General features: G+C 43.6%; 1 protein-coding gene across 1 annotated transcript in view; it reads right to left on the bottom strand.

The window, feature by feature from the left end:
* The window catches only part of LOC311232249 (insulin-like growth factor-binding protein 4), a 112,104-nt gene that overhangs the window by 34,067 nt on the left and 54,839 nt on the right, over positions 1-23,198 (bottom strand). Inside the window, 2 exon segments of the mRNA XM_084318989.1 lie at positions 2,321-2,446; positions 9,483-9,646. Coding sequence (XP_084175115.1) covers positions 2,321-2,446; positions 9,483-9,646 — 290 coding nt within the window.

The following is a 23,198-nucleotide window of genomic DNA, read 5'->3' on the forward strand; positions in this document are numbered from 1 at the left end:
GCCTCTGATTCGCAGACTGTGGGTGAGGGGGAAAAACGCTGACGGGACGCGTATGTGATTGGACCAGACTCGTACACCGACAGACAGTGGCAGTGCAGCGGGACATGCATAGCACTGCTCACAGTCAGAGGAGCGAGGATGCATTTGCTTCCACTTTACTTAATATCACTCCGGAATCACGTTTCAACCAAGTCACTAACATAACGTTGCTGTCATGAGCCTGCGCTATGGTAGTCTACAAGTGATAAAATAAATAAAACTTCCAACTCTCGCGCAACGACTCGGCAAACAGTTGCGCGCGGGCCGCATTAACACTACACTTTGATGTCCAGTAGGGGGCCGCAAAATATCACCGCGGGCCGCGAGTTTGAGACCCCTGGTTTAGAGGGTCTATCACAGTGTTTAGAGGGAGTGTCGTATTTTACCGGACCTAAACCGTGCTTTTTGTAACGATCGCATTTCTGCGCATTTCCGGGCCGGGGAGTAACAGGACTCCGGGCCTTGGTTAGCTTAGTGCAAGCTATGCTGACTATCGGGCTCTTTCAACTAACTATTTCGTTCCACTCGCCTAACACTGCCTTTCGGTCCGACAGAACGGTAACATTCATGGTATTATCTACGCTATATTTCCAGAAATGGGTATGTACATTGACAATTTTCGGATATAATTCAGACGACTTGTGCTTTTTAACGCACTGGTCTTTTTATTGTCTGAGCATTGAACTTCGCAACTGGACTTCGCATTGACTGTTATGCATACTATCTTTTTCGAGTTTGTATTTGGATGAACTGCCGGTCGAGAGGGATGGCTCTCTCTTGGCAGAGCTATCTATGTGAATCGGGCTAACAAGCCTTAGCCTAATTAAGCTATGCTCAAGACATGCCGGCTGACCAGCTCTCCTAGCTAACATTACCTCACCACGTGTTTACTGTGGCTTGTTTGCTACGGTTGCACACAGACTTTTTTTAACACTACACTTTGATGTCCAGTAGGGGGCCGCAAAATATCACCGCGGGCCGCGAGTTTGAGACCCCTGGTTTAGAGGGTCTATCACAGTGTTTAGAGGGAGTGTCGTATTTTACCGGACCTAAACCGTGCTTTTTGTAACGATCGCATTTCTGCGCATTTCAACCCCCCCACCCACCCCCCTTGATGATTTTGTGAGGACACATATGTATATGGTATGGAAGTATGTATATTTGATTTGGAAGTATTTGGGGTTTCAAGCGATCAACCAGAACGATTTGGGCATATTACATATAACGCGTCATATCTCACGATCTATGAAAAAATACCATTATTTCCATTATTTTGGAAAGGGGCGATGTTTAGCATGTAATAGCGCACAAACTACAGTATGTAGAAATTAATTGGTTAGACAGTGTTGGACTATGAACAATGCCTGTCAAATGAGCCATACTATTGTCTCCATAGCTATAATAGCCTACAGAACACACGATGGGTCCGCAAAACATTGCTAAAATGGTCAATAATGCGTCATAAGGCGTCATTGAGTAAAGATGAGAAAAGAGCGTGGCGCTCAATGAGTTAACAGGTTTTTAAAAGAACACGCCAACATTTTGGGAAATTAGCTTATCGTCTTCTCCAGAGAGAGACAAGAAGATAGATAGCAGTTGTCTCTCTGTGTGTTTAGTAGAAAACTATCTGGCCGGTTAGCCTAGGCATTGTCTAACTAACACCTCTCCCAAAGGCTAACCAGCCATGTCCGCTTCCATTCATTGTGCTAAGCTAGGCTAACATGCAGCCAGATAATAATAATAATAATAATAATAGAGCAAATTTATATAGCGCCTTTCATAGAACCCAAGGTTGCTTCACAATCAGGACAAAAAATAGGGCAAGGAAAATAGGGGGGGGGGGGAAGAGGGGATGAAGGAAGGTAAGGGATAATGGACCTAATCTAATCTAAACTAACTGATTGGGAAAAGCCTTGGTGAAGAGGTGTGTTTTTAGAGCGGATTTGAAGGTGTCCAGGGTTGGGGCGTTGCGGATTTCGGGGGGGAGAGAGTTCCAGAGGGTAGGGGACGCCACGCTGAAGGCTCTGTCCCCAAAAGTCCATAACCTGGTGCGAGGGATGGAGAGGAGACCTAGATCAGAGGATCGTAGGTTCCGGGATGGAGTGTACTGGTGGAGGAGATCAGACAGGTACCGGGGGGCAGATAGCTTTCTACTGAACGCACAGAAAGGAAACTGGTATCTATCTTCTTATCTTTCTCTGGAGAAGACGGTAAGCTAATTTCCCAAAATGTTGGCGTGTTCCTTTAAGAAAAAATGGAATATCCCTTTAAAGTCACAAACCTGCTTGGCATGGAAATCTCCATTCTTGTCACAGTTGGGGATGGGGATGGAGTAGAGATCCTCATGCGTCCGAGTGTTTGATGCTAGCCTGTCCAGGGCTCTCTGGAGCTCAGCGCGACATGGGGCCTGCAGGATAAATAACACACAAAAAATATATATATAATAATAAATTATACATAAATATGGGATGCAAGAAATGAGAAATGTGGGCTTAGGTGTATATTTAGGTTATTGTATTATATGAATGTTTATATGTTTATTTTTATAACCTTACATTGAAACGGCATTAGGAATATTGATTGGATTTAGATAAAGTCATTGAACCGTCTTATTTAGCTCAGAACTGTTTATAGGAAATGTGTGTCACTTTCCCTTTAGAGCCGGCAAGTCGATTTTTACGGCTTTCAGGTGTGGAGGAATTTTGTCGAGTCAGCTGTGATTTTGGAGACTGGGAAAATACCGTTTTCTTAGATGGTAGTAGTGATGTGAATATTTCGTGGCAGTAAACAGCCAAACAAGTTTTAGTTCAGGAAAATAGCTTTAGGATCACTTAAAGAAAGACTTCGCTGTGGAAGAGAAATAAACCATTTGGATATCTTTGTTTTACACCGGAGCGGCTGTGGACATAATTTTTCTTGATCAATGAACGTACTACTCACAAGTAAGCAACTTTAAGCAGTAGAGTGGACCGTCGGCCCTCATACACGCGGATCACCAAAGTTGAAGAAAGGATGGCAGAGGTGGCAATCGTGAATGAAACCAACTCCACTGAATTGTCGGAGGTCGAGGATATATTCCTTTATTACGAAAATAAGATTGCAGACCTGGAGGACCGGAACAGGAGGTGTAATGTTAGAGTTTATGGCTTGCCCAAGGACATTGAAGAAGATGCGCCGATCTTATACCTAGAAAAGATGATTCCTCAATGGTTTCCATCCATCAAAATACCGGAGATTGAGCGGGCGCATAGAATTTTTAGGAATGGCCCCACGGAGAAAGCCGGACATCCACGCACTTTTATCTTTTGCTGCCTGCGGTTCCCTACACGACAGGCTATTCTACGAGAGGCCAGAAAACACCCTCCGAAAATGGGCAACTATACACTGAGATTCACCGCCGACTTCAGCGACCATACCGCCAGGCGCCGCAGGGCCTTCTCGAAAGCCATGGGGATTGCTCGGGAGAGGGGCATAGAAGCATTCCTAATTTACCTAATTTAATGTTGTGTCCTGCAACCACCTATTCACATCGACGTCCGAAGCGGAGCGGCTCCTCAGACACGACATGGCGACGTCCACCCCGCTCGAGGATGGTGAGCCGCACCCGGCGGGGCAGACAGCGAGCACCGGGGAGTAACAGGACTCCGGGCCTTGGTTAGCTTAGTGCAAGCTATGCTGACTATCGGGCTCTTTCAACTAACTATTTCGTTCCACTCGCCTAACACTGCCTTTCGGTCCGACAGAACGGTAACATTCATGGTATTATCTACGCTATATTTCCAGAAATGGGTATGTACATTGACAATTTTCGGATATAATTCAGACGACTTGTGCTTTTTAACGCACTGGTCTTTTTATTGTCTGAGCATTGAACTTCGCAACTGGACTTCGCATTGACTGTTATGCATACTATCTTTTTCGAGTTTGTATTTGGATGAACTGCCGGTCAAGAGGGATGGCTCTCTCATGGCAGAGCTATCTATGTGAATCGGGCTAACAAGCCTTAGCCTAATTAAGCTATGCTCAAGACATGCCGGCTGACCAGCTCTCCTAGCTAACATTACCTCACCACGTGTTTACTGTGGCTCGTTTGCTACGGTTGCACACAGACTTTTTTTCAAGTATAATGCTGACGACCGGCGCTCTTTAACGCATTGGCCTTTTATTGTCTGCTCTAGTTCATCTCAGACTAATTGTGTTTTAATACTCCTGTTGTTACCGTCGGCACTTTAAACTGCACATTGAACGTTGTATTGATTTCTCCTCTCAGTTGAGTAAAATGGGTTCTACTTTTCTGATTTGTTACAATATACCTTACAAGTTATTAGTATGGTTAAGATACATATTGTTGCTGTGGTTGCTGTGCTCGGTCAGGGTTGACCAACTGATGTTTGATCGACACCGATATTTTGAAGGGGGGGAGGGGGTGGGAATGGGGGATTCTGTGGTTTTATGTTTTTCTTTCCATTCGAATCGCTCTGTTTTATGTTTGTTCTCACGCTCACGCTCTGATCTCAATAGGACCGTAACAAATGGTTATATAACTACTATGGTACTCTACTCCAAACGAATTACATTCAGTCATACTGCAGCCTTCTTAGACTATGGCTAATTTGAACATATTGATCTGGAATACAGGGGGTCTCAATACACCGCATAAACGCACAAGTGTACTAACGTGGCTAAAAGGAAGGAAGTGGATCTTGCATTACTGAGTGAAACACACCTTTTATTGGCGGATAACGCAAGATTGGCAAATACATTTGACCATAACATAAGTTATTCTTCTTTTGACACCAAGACCCGTGGGGTAGCCATAATAGCAAAGCGGAAATTGAATATTAAACTGTTAGATGTGTGGTCTGATGCAGAAGGTCGAATTACTATTGCTAAAATAGAATGTTCCAACCGGAGAATTGCACTGATTTCTGCTTACGCCCCTAATGTGTATGACGCTAACATTTATGCTGTTCTCACTGCAGCAATGCTGAAACTACCTGATTACTCATTAATAGTAGGAGCTGATTTTAATGCAGTTTGGGATCCATTGATTGATAGGTCCAGTCACGCTGAAACCCCTGATCAGAAGCAAGCTACCACAGCCCTACGAGCCTGGTCTAAGGACACGGGGGTAATCGATATGTGGCGATCGCTCAACCCATCCGCGAGAGATTATTCCTTCTTCTCATCGAGACATAAGACTTTTTCCAGGATTGATTATGTTTTTTCTTCCCCACGGCTCTTTGATAGCTTTGATGTTGACTTATTACCCATAGCACTTTCAGACCACAAAGGTATCCTACTTAAGGTTTCACTTAGTAAAATAACGTCCCGTGCCCCTAGGTGGCGCTTTAACTCTACACTGCTGAAAAATGGGGAGTTTAACTTGCAATTTAAAGAAAAGCTCACTGAATTCCTGCAGTTTAATGCGGGCTCGGTACAGGATCCCAGAATTTTATGGGATTCGGTTAAGGGTTTTATCAGAAATAACACTACTCTCTTTGCATCTCCGCAAGGGACGTCTCTCCAAGCTGGTGGAACTGGAAAAGCTTCATGCCACGTTGATCTCTTCATTGCAGCACAACTACTCTAGTCGACTGGAGCTTCAAATTAAGGTAGTGAAAAAAGAGATTAACTCCATTTTAACCCATTCCCCGCCAAAATCGCTGTTCAGCGTTATTGCCCGCCATGCGTTGTCTGCCAATATCGCTGTACAGCGTGTTTCAAGTTCATATTTCATATTTTCGTCATGGAATTCATATTTCACCCACGGAGCCTTGTCATATGCTGCGGGAGCCATCACAACTCTGCAACGCTTCAATACCGCCACCTGGTGGCTGATCGGCGAGTTGCAACCGGAGGTTGATCTCTTGGGTTCCCGGTGCGTCTCACTATTCCGTCCGGGCACTCGTTTATCGTCCCTGGACTCAAGACACACACCGTGGATATCGATCCGTTGCCATAACTCAATAATCCACATGATTTGGGCATATATTAGTATTATACAAACCGGAACTGGATCGCATCGATCCACATCACATAACTGGGATCTGTTGGCTCCACTCTCATCGCCCATCACTACGAGGAAGCTGCCGTGAGTTTCAGCATTTTTCTTTATCATTTTCGATACAAACGGCTCTGATCTATATATCACCCATACTACATAAATCATTTAACGTCGGTCACGGAATTATAAACGACCCCCCCCCCTCCGTTCACCCGCGGATGATCATAACGCTTAGGACCATGTACAGTTGAAATTTTTAATATAACGTTGATCGTATAAAGCGCCATTTGATAATCTAATATATGCATTTATGTCTATATCTCACGTTCTAGGAAATACTGCAGAAAATGATAAAAACATATTTATACTCTAGACGGTATTTTCGTATGAATGTGTGAATGAAAAAGTAAAACGTTCCTACATCCTGAACGATAGCTAATCGATGTTGAATGGGCCATAGTAATGTCAATTTAGCAATACAATTTAAAAAGTTATAGCCCTGCAAAGAAGGTGAACATCTCCATAGACTTATAGTACTGGCAGAGAATGGTTTAGGATGATCAAAGTGGTGGCAGAGAATGGGTTAAGACAACAATTTCAAATGCACAGAACAAGACAGCACTACTACTTTCATGGTTCCAGGCCTAGTCACCTATTAGCTATGAAGATACGTGCCAGTGAACAATTTGCGGATATCCCATCCATTAAGAACCAACAGGGGGAGGTAACCACCGACCCCAAAAAGATTAATGATACATTTCGCTCTTTTTATTCCAATCTGTACAAGTCAGAGGTGGTCTTTGATCATACCAAGCTGGAGGATTTCCTTGATCGAATCAACTTACCACAGATCTCGGAAGATAGTGCTAAAGGGAGCATGTCTATGTTCCCCGGGTCCTATGTTCCCCGGGTTCTATGTTCCCCGCTTTGATTGATTGATTGATTGAAAATTTTAGACCACCAGCCCTGATTCCAAACTCTAACCTTAAAGGGGAACTATTTTACTATTTCTTTCACTATTTGGGCACTTTTACACAATTCCTGTGAGTCTATGGAACACCTCTGTAATATATATATTTTTTTTTATTCATTGTTTTGTATTTTTAATCAAGTCCTCAAAAACAGCATTTTTCTACCTCAAGATCTCGAGCCGTTTTGAGCTGATGTGGACTGGGGTGCAGGTGCTGGTGCCTGAGGAGCCACATTAACATGCAGCAGTGACTATATGACATCACATATAGGCACATTTTCAAACGACTCAGTTCAGTGAGGGTGAATATTGTGAGAGGAGAATTGGAAGAATGCGCCAATATGAGAATTTTGAGACATAGATCATATTAATATAAGTTCACATAGCTAGGAAACAATGCTAAACACTCAAAAAGGCCATTTATAAGATAGTTCCCCTTTAACCAGTTCGAAAGAGGGCCTAAGCTTAACCGTTCGAAACAAGGCGGACATTAATAATTAATAAAATAATAGAAATGTATAAAATGTTCAATCTATTAATCAATCAAAGCGGGGAACATAGAACCCGGGGAACATAGGACCCGGGGAACATAGGGATGATCCCGTGCTAAACTGTTAGCTGCACCTATCACACTAGCTGAACTTAGAGAGGCGATTGCAGATATGCAACGGGGCAAGGCTCCCGGATGGGACGGCATCCCACCGGAACTCTATCTCGCATTCTGGGATGTGCTCGTCCCTTATTACTCTCAATGATTTTACATTCAATCAAAGAGGGCAATTTATCCAGAGATGTCAATATGGCACTTATATCTGTTTTACTCAAGAAAGATAAGGACCCCACAGAGGGTGGCAGCTACAGGCCCCTAAGTCTCCTCGGAGCCGATCTTAAGCTATATGCCAAGGTTCTAGCGACCCGACTTCAAAAGCATATATGACATCCCTAGTTCATCCTGATCAGACCGGCTTCATAAGAGGCCGCCTGGTTACTGATAACATCAGACGGTTACTGCATGTGATTGATGCCAGCAAGGACGTTGCAGTTCCTACAGCGGTCATGTCCTTGGACGCAATGAAGGCATTTGACAGATTGGAGTGGTCTTACTTGTGGGCAGTTCTTAGAAGGATGGGGTTGGGAGAGAATTGTATTCATATGATCAAAGTTCTCTACACAGGGCCTTCGGCCATGATCTTAACGGGAAAGTTCTGCTCGCCACTCTTCTCTGTCTCGCGCTCTTCTAGACAGGGTTGCCCTCTTAGTCCCGGTCTTTTTGCTTTATCTCTCGAACCTTTAGCTCAATACATAAGACAATCCCAAATTATATCTCCTGTTTCAATTCAGGGCACACTGCACCATATCAGCTTATACGCAGATGATGTACTCCTGTTTATGCAGAATCCCTCCGTCTCTCTACCTCATTGAACATCTCCATAATGATACCATAAATAAATAATACCAATTATTTGCCTGTTCTATTCTCCATCCATCTTTCATCCATTGCTATATTATTACAACACTATATTATCACTGACATCCAGTTGGGGGATCCCCTTTGAACAGCCCATCTGAGGTTTCTCAACTCCACGCTGCCTGTGGTGCTTTTCTTTCCTATTGCTAGGTTTTTAGTGGGTCGTTCCTTATCTTCATTGGGGAAAGTCTGGGAGTGTTGCATATTTGGATTTCATGGTGGTTTTTGTTTTTGATCTTTTGTGATGTTTACAAGAAGACTTGTACAGCCCATGGAGGCTATTCCATGTGATCTCGGGCTATACAAATACATTTGATTTGATTTGATTTATGTATGTGCAGAGGCATCATTTGCCCTGAGTGGTTCGAAGGGTCAAAGTGGGACCTCCTCAAACAGGAGGGAAGACTGTCAGGTTTTAAACTGTGGATACCAAACAGAGAAGGTAAAGACGACTTTAAACTGTTAAACAGTAATCCAGAACTATTTTATTGCACTGTAAAAACTGTGATTTTATATGTCTGCACTTTATGTGCTCATTTTATGTCTATTCTATTCTACTACTTATTGCACTGCACTAGTGCAATATTTTACTCTGTCTATTCTATCTTACTCTTTTTATTATTGTCTATTTTTAAAACTGACTCAAACCATAAACAATGTGGCCTGTTGGGATGTTAGATCCTAATGTGAAAATTGTGATTTTATATGTCTGCACTTTATGTGCTCATTTTATGCCTGTCTTTTTGTTGTGAAGCACTTTGAGCTGCAATTTTTGTATGAAAGGTGCTATACAAATAAAGTTTATTATTATTATTATTATTATTATTATTATTATTATTATTATTATTATTATTATTATTATTATTATTATTATTATTATTATTATTATTATTATTAATTATTATTATTATTATTATTATTATTATTATTATTATTATTATTATTATTATTATTATTATTATTATTATTATTATTATCAGAAGAGCATTTTCTCTCACCAACGCAGCCTTGGGGTCCTCCCTGGCAGTGTTGCTCCTCTGATTGGTGGATTTGGGAGGGTGCCGGGCCAGAGTCTTCTGTATGCAGCGCTTGTCCTGGGGACTACACCTGATGTTGCTGTTGTTTGGGTGCTCCAGGATGATCTCGTCCTGCCTGTCCATCGCTGCCGGGAACAAGGAGAAGAGCCACGTGATCAAAATGATGTACGAAGAACAAGTGCGATACTTACTTATACCATAAGATGGGAGTGTGCCTATGTTCCCACAGCCCTATGATCCCACAGCTCTATGTTCCCACAGCTCTATGATCCCACAGCTCTATGTTCCCACAGCCCTATGTTCCCACAGCCCTATGTCCCCACAGCCCTATGTTCCCACAGCCCTATGTTCCCACAGCCCTATGTTCCTACAGCTCTATGTTCCCACAGCCCTATGTTCCCACAGCTCTATGTTCCCACAGCCCTATGTTCCTACAGCCCTATGTTCCCACAGCTCTATGTTCCCACAGCCCTATGTCCCCACATTTCCTTTTTTCATACATTTGTATCTGATTTTATCCCCCTTTCTCTTAATTTGGTAGCCAATTACACCCAACCTATTATCCAATTATCCTCTGGTAGTAGAGGGTTTGTCCGGGAACATAGGGCTGTGGGACCATTGGGCTGTGGGAACATAGGGCCTAATTTTGAGAAGAATCTTAGAAATGTGGGAACATAGGGCTGTGGGAACATAGGGCTGACCCCCCTCAAGACTATGACATTGCTTATGTCATTTGGGCATATTTTTAGGCGACTTCTATTCATTTAATGCATTAGCGTTAGATAGACGATCTCTGTACCGTTTTACAAATGCACTATTCCATAGAGCTGAAGATACAGTGGTGAAATGTAAGCAAAAAATGAGGCCAGGTTAAGCTGAAGGACTCCCAACAGCGGTCCCACTCTGGGGGGTAATCGGTGCCTCAGCCTTGGCCCTGGGCCCTGGGCCTGTTCCTTTCAACTACTGTACCACAGCGATGCCATGAGGGCTGTGTGACATTTTAAATGTTACCACCCCTGCCCGCCACCTTCTACCCATTGTGGTGTGTGCCACATTCACCTTAGCATCCCTGTAATCCTGCAATCCTGTGGCCCTGCAGGCAGCCAGCTGCTTCCTCAGGAAACGCTGTCCCCCCCCTCCCCACCCTCCATCCCCTGCACAAGAACCACTCTCTGTGCCAGATGGAGGTTGTTACAGGGTATTTCGCATTGTCACAAGTGGGCACGACAGGAGTGTGTGTGTGTGTGTGTGTGTGTGTGTGTGTGTGTGTGTGTGTGTGTGTGTGTGTGTGTGTGTGTGTGTGTGTGTGTGTGTGTGTGTGTGTGTGTGTGTGTGTGTGTGTGTGTGTGTGTGTGTGTGTGTGTGTGTGTGTGTGTGTGTGTGTGTGTGTATGTGTGTGTGTGTGTGTGTGTGTGTGTGCGTGCGTGCGTGCGTGCGTGCGTGTGTGTGTGTGTGCACTGCACAGCCACTTCTCCTTGATTTCACCTGTGGCCTTTAAGAGTTGGTAGCACACAGTTTTTGTGTTATTTGCTTTCTGCTTGTGAATTGTGGCGTTTCACAGATTGCCGCTACAATCAAAGCGCCTTAAGCCACGGCTTTGAGCATTTTGAAGCTGTGTTTTCTGTGCTTTCTCTGATCTCTGAAGCAGATCTGAGCCCTGGCTAATGGCTCAGGTCACTGCCAGATATAATAGCTGTTGGCAATACAACATACTAAAGGTAGACCAGTATCTGCAATGTTACATAATGCAGTTGCAGTGTTTTCTTTGCTCCGCAGCACACAAGGGCATATTGAAACGTTCAGAATTAGCTTTACAATCAAGAAATTCCTTCCTTGACCCGTTTTATTGCCACACTCCTGTTACAATAAAGGGTTGAAAGGTGAACGAGTTTCTCCTGAACTTAACTGTCAGTGCTGTTGCTTGGCTAGGCCACGGGAGAATGTCTCCTGTCTGTTTGTATTTTTAGTCTTGTTGCTGTTAGCCTTGCTCATCAGCACTTTCTTCCTCAAGAGCCAGTGGGGTTTCAGCTGTTTCCCCTGGTCCTAAGTTGTTCTTTCCCCCCTCCGTTGCCAGTTTGCGGTTTTCCGATTCCACACACTCTTTCAGAGTGTCATTTCATACGAGCCAAAGTGATTTAGAAGTGGGTCAGGGGTGCCATGTCCTGTTTGCTACCACTGCTGTTCTCCAGAGAGGAAGTCGCCACTTCTCTATTGTGGTTTCGTCAGGACTGCATCAACAGCTCCAGGGTTTCAGACACCAGCCTTGCACAGAGCTGAGAAATGGACAGCAGTGCCTGTTACAGGTGCACAACAAAGATAACGTGCTGGAATGTAAAGCTAGAAACACTCAGAATCCAGTGTGTTGTTCTGCTGTCTTTTAGTCAAGTCACATAACGCTTCAATGCAGTCTGTCTAATACTTGCCATTTTCCAAACGGTTCGCTATCAACAAGGCCGAACTTGAGAATCTCCAAGGTGATATTTCCTCCCAAAAGGATATGTTTGGTTAAGGGCTCAGTTCAGACTGTGCAAAGTTACTCCTCTCTCTTGCGGATTTGTGTGAGTTGTTCCTATCCAGATTTATTCAGTAAATATGATGTGTCCTTACCTGTGCAAGGGTTTTTTCAACATCTTTTAGATTCTTTGTCTCTCCAAAATACTCATAGATTGATCACATTTTCCATTTGTTCCCAATGAATCCATTCCTTTTAGTGTTTTTTAAATTTTTATCTTGAACACAAGCACAACTAGATGTAGATTACATGGAGCGAGAATGATGGAGCCAAAGCACAAACGATTTTATTCAACTCAAATGTAATATAGAACCGCGGTATATGCAGCCTACTCTTGTTTCATGTGTATTCATGATATGCATAACCAATATTTAACACATCACTACAAAGGAGTTAGTAAACAGACACAGCTGGAAATAATTGAATCTGTGCACACAAGCATGCAAATACTTTATCTAGCAGGATAACTGCACCATTCTTCAAACTATGTTTTGCACTGACAAAACATTATCAAGATGATGAACCCACCTCACCCCTGCCCACTTTGACAACCTAGGATGGCTTAGAGTAGACGACAGAGTACAGCAACTTGCAATGGGCCTGGTCTACAAGATACACTACACGACCAAGGTACCCATGTACATGTCAAAATACTTCCCAAAGGTCAGTGAATACCACGATCACAACACCAGAGGGAGCTCCACAAATCATGTTAAACCCAGATTCGGCTCAAACAAGGGACTAAACACGCCCTACCCAAAGCTGTAAAGGAATGTGAATCACTACCCACTTTCAAAAAAACTCTCAAAGAACACCTACGGGAGACTGCAATTCGAAACTGGCCCCTGTAAATGTCCTAACACAACCCCCTCCAATGTACAGTAAATTACCAAGTATGGTTTTGTCAATATTCCAATGTACAGTTTTGCTTGTACAGTTGTACAGTGTCCCCCACCCACCCACCCCTCCTACCCAACCGCACCCCCCCCACCCACCCACCCAACCACCTCCAATGTACAGTCCCCCCCACCCCCCCCACCCCACCTACCCAGCCTCCTCCAATGTACAGTTTCTACGTCAAATGTATATACTCTCTTTTCTGGACTCTTTTCGTATCACAAACAGTACTGTATTTGCAAATCTGGTATGTCATAAATGTATAGATGTAGCAGTACTGTCTATCTGTATGTCATGTATGTCATATATGTTATGATGAATTGAAAATGGGGGACCCTGATGTAAACAAGATGAAAGTCTTTCTCTGGTCTGCATCCCCTTAACAATTGTATGTTTTGAGCTGTACTGTACCCATTCTGCAATCTGTTAATACAGTTTTCAATCAATCAATCAATCAACTGTGTAGGGAAGCTGACTGACATTGGAGAATAATTTATAGATTACTCTTGTACTCTCTTATATGAATTAGCGCAGAGCTTCAAAGGTTGAACTATGGGTAATCCCAGAATAGCCATTGGCTCCTGAACACCAGTCTACCTACCAGCCAGCCAATCATATACAATGAATGGCACAGAATTGATGCCCTTACATGAAATTCTGCTATTACTTCTGTGAGTCATGAAGAAAGTAAAGACCCAACAGATTGTTGATCATATTGACCAATTTCATTATTGAATGTTAACCAAAAATAGCTTAAATTCTTACAAACAGAATAGTTGATATAATCCATAATAGTATACATTCTGACCAATCTGGCTTTGTCCAGGCACTTGAGTAATAATGTTACATGGACACATTTTATAATGGAATGTTCCCAAAAGACAAAACAGCAATTTTGGAAAATTTCAGCAAAGATGTGAAAAAAGGCTTTTGATAGGGTATCATGCCTTGGCTGGCTCCACCATAACAGACCAGCAACCGATCCCTCTTGCAAATGTTCTGCATCTGTTTCATTTAACACAACCGCACTTGGACTGGACGGGCTGGTAGTAAAGCATTGAGGGTGATAACCCTTGACCTGTAAGACCTGTTGATGTTCTTGGGCACAAAGGCTGGGGGTTGAGTTTCAACACTGCTTCATCCCTGATAACAGTACAATCAGCGGATACTGATAGCATTGATTGATTGAAAACTTTATTAACAGATCTTTGCCTAATTTCTTGCCTTTAATTCTCATTATCATGCACATATCACAAGAAGAAATAAAGACTTACGCATTCCTTTCTGTAGGACCTCTGTTGCCAAATTCTCATTTGTTTATCAAGGTGCAGTGATGTGGAATGATACAAAATCAAAACAGAAACATGTTCCACTTTAAATACATTTAAAAGCAAGCGTAAAAAATAACTATAGATCCTGTAGTCTGTAGTATCCATGTGTATTTGTGAGCAGTCTTTTTTTTCCCACCATTATAATTGTTGTATAATGTTGTATTGTGTATGTGTCTGTGTGTATGAAAGAGGGATATGTTTGTGCATAATGTGGGGGGGGGGATTTTCTGTGTAGTTATCCTATATAGGTTTAAGAGGGGAGGTCGCTTCTAAGCCCTTGGGCTTTTTGACCTTTCCTGCACATTTTAACTGTTCTTTTTTTACTTAATTTATTCCAGAATGTATGTGTGAGGATTGGTTCTTTCCCCGCCACACGCTTCTTGGGGTGCTGTGATGATTGGTCCGTTGCCTAACGCACACTTCTAGGTTAAGTATCAATTACCATCACGCACCTGATGTGTGTGCTAATCAGCGCCCCAGAGGGCTTTATATACCTGGACCTTCTTTCTATCGATGTCGGGCCGTTCTGGAATACAACTGCATTTGCCTGCTTTTTCCCTGTTGCTGTTCCTGGTCTACTTTCTCTCCAGGACCTTTCTGTGGAGAACCGCTGTTGAGAACCTTGTTCCCCGTTTGGAGCTGCGCCTCGTTTTACCCGCTTTACGCGTTGCGCTTGGGTGAGTGGAACCAAACCCCTCTGGATTATTCTGATTGTGTGTTTTAGAAGAGACAATGAAGATTTCGTTTTGTTTGCACTGACTCAGCTAAGTTGTGTGTTGTGGGGAACACTGAAGACTGTCACTGTCAATTGGTTCTGGGCCCTATTCCCCGTACCTGGTTCAACTAAGTCGATCAAGAGTCCCATTATCCAGATTCAGTTAACCCGATGTTTGAAGCCGGGATTTTCCTGTTCCTCGAAGGTGGATTCAGTCTCGTTAACTCGAACCAGACTTGAGACCCAGGATAAGTGCGCGCGGCCGCTTCAGTTGAAAAGCCAGCACGTATCGATAGCAGAGATCCTGATTTTCTAACGGCATTGATTGATTAATTGATTTAAAACTTTATTAACAGATTGCAGTACGCTCAATCGCCTCGCCGACAAGTTAAATGCGTTATCTATAGGCTAATTTTAAGTCCCTCATTACCCCAATCAATCAGATTATATTTCTTTAAACTTGCCTGCTGGCAGTAGGTTTATGGAATGGATAATCAAATGAGATCTTGCTAGCGAAAATAATTAGTTAAACTGTTATGCAGAATAAGGATACGGCTCTCTTACCCATTGATTGATGTATGGTGGATCTTGTACTTATCTCCACTGTGGTGTAACGGTTTCTGCTTTTGACTTTCACACAGGCGGCCCGGGTTCGAATCCCACTTCTCCTAGTCTTTTCCTTCTTTTTGCAATGTAGGAATAATTCAATTTGGTGCACGTTGAGAGCTATATAAAGAATGACATCCTCAATGCATGTAGATTTATAATATTTTAACTTAAAACTAGGCTACTTTTGCGTATAATCATTAATATTATATTCCAAAAAAATAATATTGGAAACGAGGGGTTTCAAACACCGGTCGCCCGGTTGCCAGGATTCAGCACTAGCCGCTGGGCCACTGTGCCAGACGGGATATACTCATTGTTTATGCATTAATGGACGAGAGACCCGTGTTTAGAATATTTTTCTTACCAAAAAATGAAGTTTTATCTCTTTATTCTCAAATGCATTAATGTGACGTCAACGGCTCATTCAATTTCTCAAATCCGTCAAACAGCGCATCTCAGACATTTTAATCCCAGTTACAATATCACACAAAATCCACAATCCCCGCATAGACACTTATTAAAATAACCACATGCAGCGTGTATCGCGACTCCGAGCGCCGTATATGACGTGCATTATTTTATTTAGGACAAAGTAAATCTATAGGCTCAATATGATTTTATTATCAGCATTTAGTTCTATTATTATACATTTCAAAAGCCCCCTCTAGGAAAACGAAGCACAGAAACGTAATTCAGAATGGTATAATGCAGATCCTAGACTGTGAGAATCATTTCAGGAAGGGAGCTGGGATTTCTTTGCGGGGGCGTGGCCATGGTTCATCCGGCTAACTGAACTTAACCCTGCTCCCGACCAGGCTCAAACTTTTTGATCTGTTGTCATGGTGATTTAGACAATCGAGCTTCGGGGAATGGGAAGGTCCGGCTTAAGTCAGGCTTGACCGAAAATTATCCGGCTAACTCAGTTATCCAGGTACGGGGAACGGGGCCCTGGACACAGCTAAGGGAGGAGGGAACCACACTGCCTCTGTGTTTCGTTGGACTGTTTCTGATACCTCTCTCTCTCTCCGTTTTCCACCCTGAGTTAAAGCTGGGAGTATCTGCAGAGCCGCTACAACGTCACATGCCAATTCCCCACCGCTATCACCAGGAGGATTCTGCAGAGCCGCAGATGACTCTGCCGAAGGCAGTCTCCCTGTTTGTTTGATAATAGTACTTTACCCTTTTTTTGACTCTGTAAATAAATACGCCCTAGTATTTGGCTAACTCTGAACTACCTGTCTGTGCCGTTGCGTTTGAGGTCGGTTACAAACCATAACAGTATGTTTGTAAGTGCAAATAACAATAAACAAACAAACAGAATGGGTACAATACAGTAAGGCTCAATACACACAATTGTTAAGGGGATGCAGACCAGAGAAAGACTTTCGTCTTGTTTACATTAGGGTCCCCCATTTTCAATTCATCATAACATTTAAATGACATACACGACATTCCACATTGATGTGGCATAATTGCTCAAATATCAATCCCTGTCTCCTGAGCCGTTCAGCCATTGTGTAGTGTGATGTGTGCCGGGTGCCAGTGTATGGTAGTGTGGTATAACTGTATTTCCCCCGCCACCGCAAGTTGTAATTACCCCCTCCCTGACAGACAGCCCATTGTCCCCCAATATCCAAGTTCTGTATACAAATTTGTGTGCAGGCATACAAATGGGTATATATGAAGGGATATAGATGAACATGGATATATATGTATTTATCAACATATACATAGGGTAATATATATTTGTGCATTCATTACATATGATGATAAAATGAATGACAACTAACTTTTTTAAGTTTCTTTGTGTTCCAACAGATATTAAAGAGGAATTGGCAAATGTACACAAGATCTAAATAGTGTTGGATAACTGGGAAAGACATTAGATCATCCAAATGGTTTGAAAAGAGTAGAAAATTAACATGTTCTTTGAGATTACAGGAAGAAACCAAGCAGAAGACGGATGCAGTGAATTCCAGTTGAATCAGAGAACATTGTCTCGACACTCAATCGTATCACAAAAGATACTCTACATTGAGACTCCAGCAATTTGCATGTGAACACAGAACCCACCTGACGATAGTTTTGGAGCTGAGAGAAACTCGGTTGACCATTTAAAAAATCTACATCTAAACACTCATATAAATTACGCCACTGGAGATCAGTTTAGAACACTATGGTTTACGTAACTTTTGGCAACATGGATTGGACACAGGTCTAAATATAACTGGTACAATGATGAATGCAGTCAGGAAATACTCACAAATCTACTTTCCACTGTGGGATATTGTGGATATCCTGAAGAATGTTCTCAGTCAACCGAGGTTAATAACAAGGTTTATTAACCAGACAGATAGAAATATACATAGTAATTAGAGAGAATGGCTGAGGGGCTCGCCCCAGGTGATCAGCTGAATTTACCCAGGTAGAGACCCCGAAAGCTGTCGGGAGGGCCCTATATAGTGAAAAAGGTCAATGGGAGGGGGGGGGGGGGGGGTGACACAGGATAGGGGACAAGGGGGAGGGGAGGGGGTTGTCTTTACATGAGAGTTGGGGAATCAATATATTATTCCACAGATAGCATTAACAATGTTTAGTAATAATGAGCTAAAATGTATTGCTGAAGGAAGAAGTGGTCACATGGTCACATTACATCACATTTGAATGACTTAAGTTACCAAATTGTATTGTTAGACAGTTGGTTTGTTCTCTCATAAAAGAGGACATGTAACGTTTTTAGTATATGCACTAGAACAATATACGGGAACGATGCATAAGGCGTCTTATCTCCTCATTTATAGAGAAGAAATGGAGAACATTTTCTGATTCTAGGTAAAGACCAAGAAAACTGAGACGATCACAGATGAAAGTGACACTCAAACTCAGGTTAAATACAACTGGATCTTAAGTAATTTCATCAAGAATCATATTACAAATTGTGTATATATATTTTTTTTAACATTTTACCATAATCACCCTTTATGTTAGTTTCTTTTATTAACCACTAGGTTAATGTCTATTGTAAATATTATTTTGTAATCCCTTCATCCCACATCATATTGATTATACAATGAATATACCAACTCTTATCAGATTACTTCTATTCTGCATCGAACATTGTACATATGTCTATACTGAACACTGTGACCTCTATTTTTACTTCTTTGTACATGCTACTTTATTTTATTTCATACTTATCTTGTCTAGCACAGTCTCTGGAGCGTAACAGTAAGAAGCATTTTGTATAAAAGTATTCTGTACTTCTGTATGACAACTATTAAAGAAACTTGAAACTTGAGATGAGAGAAAGTGTGAATTGTGGTATAACTGTATTTCCCATTGGACAGCCCATTGTCCCCCAATATCCAAGTTCTGTCTAAACCTGAAAAAAACCACACAAATCACCATTCCAGACAAACCACCCCAAAACACGTCACCCCCCCTTCATGGACCTGAAACCCCCCCACAGAACACACCAACCACTCACCTTTCCAGTCCAACCACTAACTACCCCAAGACAATAGACACACCTCTCACTTCTCCTGTATATAATGTAACCAATATCATCGATCTGGAGCTCAGTTTGGATACACTCGGCCAGTGTCCACTCTGAGGGTGCTTTCTCACTCACCATCGGGGTCGAATCAGCTCCGTACCGTCTCGTTCCGTCTTTGGGTGCGAACTCCCCCCCCCCCCCTCTCCCCCCTCTAGTTTGTGTACACACTTCAGTCTTGGTTCGCCCCGGGTTCTGTTTACGGTTTGCGTTTTGAGCGTGTACGCTTGCCGTAGGCGATGATGTCATGTTCGAAAATGTAAACACAGGAAGTGTTAACACGGCGGTGGAGACTGGATGCTGATATAAAATAAACAAATAACCAATAAATATGAAGTTATATTTGAACCTCTGTTGTCAAGCCTTGTCAATATAACCCACCCCCTTTTCTCACGAATGGAACTGGTGTTGTAGAGTCCGCTTTTGAGCGTTTTCCAGGGCTAACGCTAAGCTAATGGCTAACGCTAGTTAGCTTAGCCTGTTCAGCAGCTAACATTATCCCATCGCTCGTGGCAATTATATTGAATGTCATTGATCTACCGGTCGATCACGGCCGACTGGTTGGGCACCACTGGTCTATAGAAATAAATGCATTCAAACAAGAAAGTATAGTAGACATAGCAATGGCAAACGCTAACGCTAAGCTAACGGCTAACGCTAGTTAGCTTAGCCTGTTCAGCAGCTAACATTATCCCATCGCTCGTGGCAATTATATTGCATGTCATTGATCTACTGGTCGACCACGGCCGACTGGTTGGGCACCACTGGTCTAATAGAAATAAATGCATTCGAACAAGAAACCAATGTATAGACATAGCAATGGCAAACAAAATTGCCAGGCCTAATGCGAGCCAGGGAAGTGTGCTTTGTGTAACATGGCTTCATGTTTTCATCCACTGAGCTGTGAGGCTCCACATGCTTGTTTTGGTTGAGGTCTGAACTCGCAAATTGCCCATAAATATCGTTTTTGTGGGTATTGTCCAGTTGTTGCTGTGTGGGTTTATCTGCCCAAAATTCAAGCAAGCATGAAAGCATTACAGTAACAACGTTGTACTGGGCTCTGTTAAGGAAGGACAGGACACACTCACTGAGAAACATTGCTTTATACTGAAAACTAGGGTAAGCCATTTTAAGTTTATTAGTGAATCTTAAAAGTGAGGAACCAGCTGACTTGATTAAAGGGGCGTGTTTAAAACGGCCATTTTGTTTAGTTAAGTGCCCCCATTAAGGGACTGTTTCCTGTTTACTAGTAGCATCTGATTTGCTGAGTGAGCCATTAAGAGCCTGCCCTGTTTAAAAGCAGAGGTCCAGACTGTGTTGAAATCACTCTGTACTGGGCTCTGTTAAGGAAGGACAGGACACACTCACTGAGAAACATTGCTTTATACTGAAAACTAGGGTAAGCCATTTTAAGTTTATTAGTGAATCTTAAAAGTGAGGAACCAGTTGACTTGATTAAAGGGGCGTGTTTAAAACGGCCATTTTGTTTTGTTAAGTGCCCCCATTAAGGGCCAGGTGTTAAGACAGCACTAATTAGTGATAGTGATAGTGATAGTGATTTAAAGGCTTGCTGGTGTAGCGTCAGCGAAGCGACGAGAAACGAAGAGGGACAAAGAGGAGGAGTTTTCCTGGAGTTCTCCGCCGAGGCAACCACCGATCCACCCAGTGCTAAGTACACCATAATCCTATATTTCCCTCCCACACTGCTATCTCTCTACTTCCTCCCTGCCACTCTTGACAAGACAATGTGTCTCATACCTATATCCACAATCTGCTCCTCCAGAACTGACTCTACCCATCCACGCCAGTTTGCTAGCAACCAGGCTAATCTCTCCTACCCTCCTACAGCCACTAATACACCTGTCACAGTACGGGGAGGCTTATGGAATTGTCAATCAGCAGTCAAGAAAGCTGACTTCATTACTGCCTACGCCCATAGTCTAAATCTGCAGCTCCTGGCTCTAACTGAGACCTGGATAACCCCCAATAACTCATCAACACCTGCAGCATTATCTACAAACTATAACTTCACTCACACACCTCGACCTTCCAGACGGGGTGGAGGCACTGCCCTCATGACATCTCCTTCATGGGCTACAAACGTAACACCACTCCCAGAACTGTCACTCTCCTCTCTCGAATATCATGCAGTATCTGTCTCTAATCCTTTCAATCTCACCATTGTTACACTCTACCGCCCTCCAGGTACACTCGATCACTTCACAGATGAGCTGGACATGCTTCTTAGCTCCTTACCGGAAGATGGTACCCCTCTCCTTCTACTGGGCGACTTCAACCTGCCTGACTCATCTCAGTCAGTCATAGTAGTCTCCCTCCTACAATCGTTTGACCTGACTCCCACTGCCATGCCTCCCACCCACAAAGCAGGCAACTCCTTGGATCTCATATTTTCCCGTAACTCCAGCATCATTAACACCACGGTAACTCCCCTACATGTATCTGACCATTCCTTCATATCCTTCTCACTAACTCTCATGCTTAACCGAAAGGTCTTCACCCCAACTCAAACAGTCTCACTCAGACGCAACCTGCCCTCCCTATCCCCCTCCACCCTCTCCTCTGACATACTATCCGCTCTACCTTTGAGTGACACCTTCTCTGCTCTCTCCACAGAGATGGCAACCTCCACCCTCCTTTCAGCCCTTGCAACCTCCTTCGACAAGCTCTGTCCCCTCGTTGAGAAACCTGCCCGCCGTTCCCCACCCAGTCCATGGCTGACAGATCCAGTGAGAGAACAAAGACAGGTCCTGAGAGCAGCTGAAAGGAAGTATAGAAAGTCACGCCTCACTGCTGACATCGACACATATCACAACCTCTTGTTAACATTCTCCAAAACCATCACTAATGCCAAAGCTTCTTTCTTCCACCATAGGATCGAGGCCTCTGCCAAGAATCTTCGCAAACTGCATGCTACCATGTCCTCCCTCCTCACTCCCCCCCCACCCCCCCCTCCCTCATCTTTCTCTGCCGAAGACTTTGCGATCTTCTTTGAGGAAAAAGTGGAGAACATCCGCAGCTCCTTCTCCCAACCCCCACCCATTCCAAATGCTGAATCGAGAACCTCATCCTTCACTCTGTCATCTTTCTCTCCCATTACAGAAGCAGAGACCCTGACACTGGTAACGTCAAACCGTCCGACTACTTGCCAGCTGGACCAGCTACCCTCCCCACTCCTCCAGACCATAGCACCAGACATCCTCCCATTCCTAACTGCAACCATCAACTCCTCACTCAACTCGGGGGTGGTCCCCACCTCCCTAAAACAAGCCAGAGTCACGCCGCTCATAAAAAAACCAACCCTGAACCCTACCGTCATAGGCAACTACCGTCCTGTCTCTCTTCTCTCCTTCCTTTCTAAAACACTTGAACGTGCTGTATCCAACCAACTTACTGCTTATCTCTTACAGAATGACCTCCTAGACCCTAATCAGTCAGGCTTCAGGACTGGTCACTCCACAGAGACAGCCCTCATTGCGGTCACAGAGGCACTTCACTTAGCAAAAGCGAAAGGCCTCTCCTCTGTCCTGATTCTCCTAGATCTATCTGCAGCCTTCGACACAGTCAACCACCAGATCCTCCTTGCGGCCCTCGCAGGAATGGGAGTGGCTGGCTCTGCGCTGACATGGCTGTCATCATACCTCAATGACCGCTCCTACCAAGTGTCATGGAGAGGGACCCTGTCGGCCACCCGCCCCCTGCGGACGGGTGTCCCCCAGGGCTCGGTTTTAGGACCCCTTCTCTTCTCCCTCTACACTAAATCACTGGGTAACATTATCACGTCTCATGGCTTCTCCTACCATTGTTATGCCGACGATACTCAACTCTTCCTCTCCTTCCCTCCCTCAGATATCCACGTCTCTGAGCGGATCTCGGCCTGTCTGTCCGACATCTCAGCCTGGATGACGTCCAACCACCTCAAACTGAACCTAAGCAAAACAGAATTGCTCCACCTGCCGGCCAAATCCATCCCCCTAACCGACCTTTCAATCACAGTCGAGAATACAGCTGTGACTGCGTCCCCGACCGCCAAGAACCTTGG

Source organism: Notolepis coatsorum (assembly GCF_963971535.1).
Source record: "Notolepis coatsorum genome assembly, chromosome: 7".
NCBI lineage: Eukaryota > Metazoa > Chordata > Actinopteri > Aulopiformes > Paralepididae > Notolepis > Notolepis coatsorum.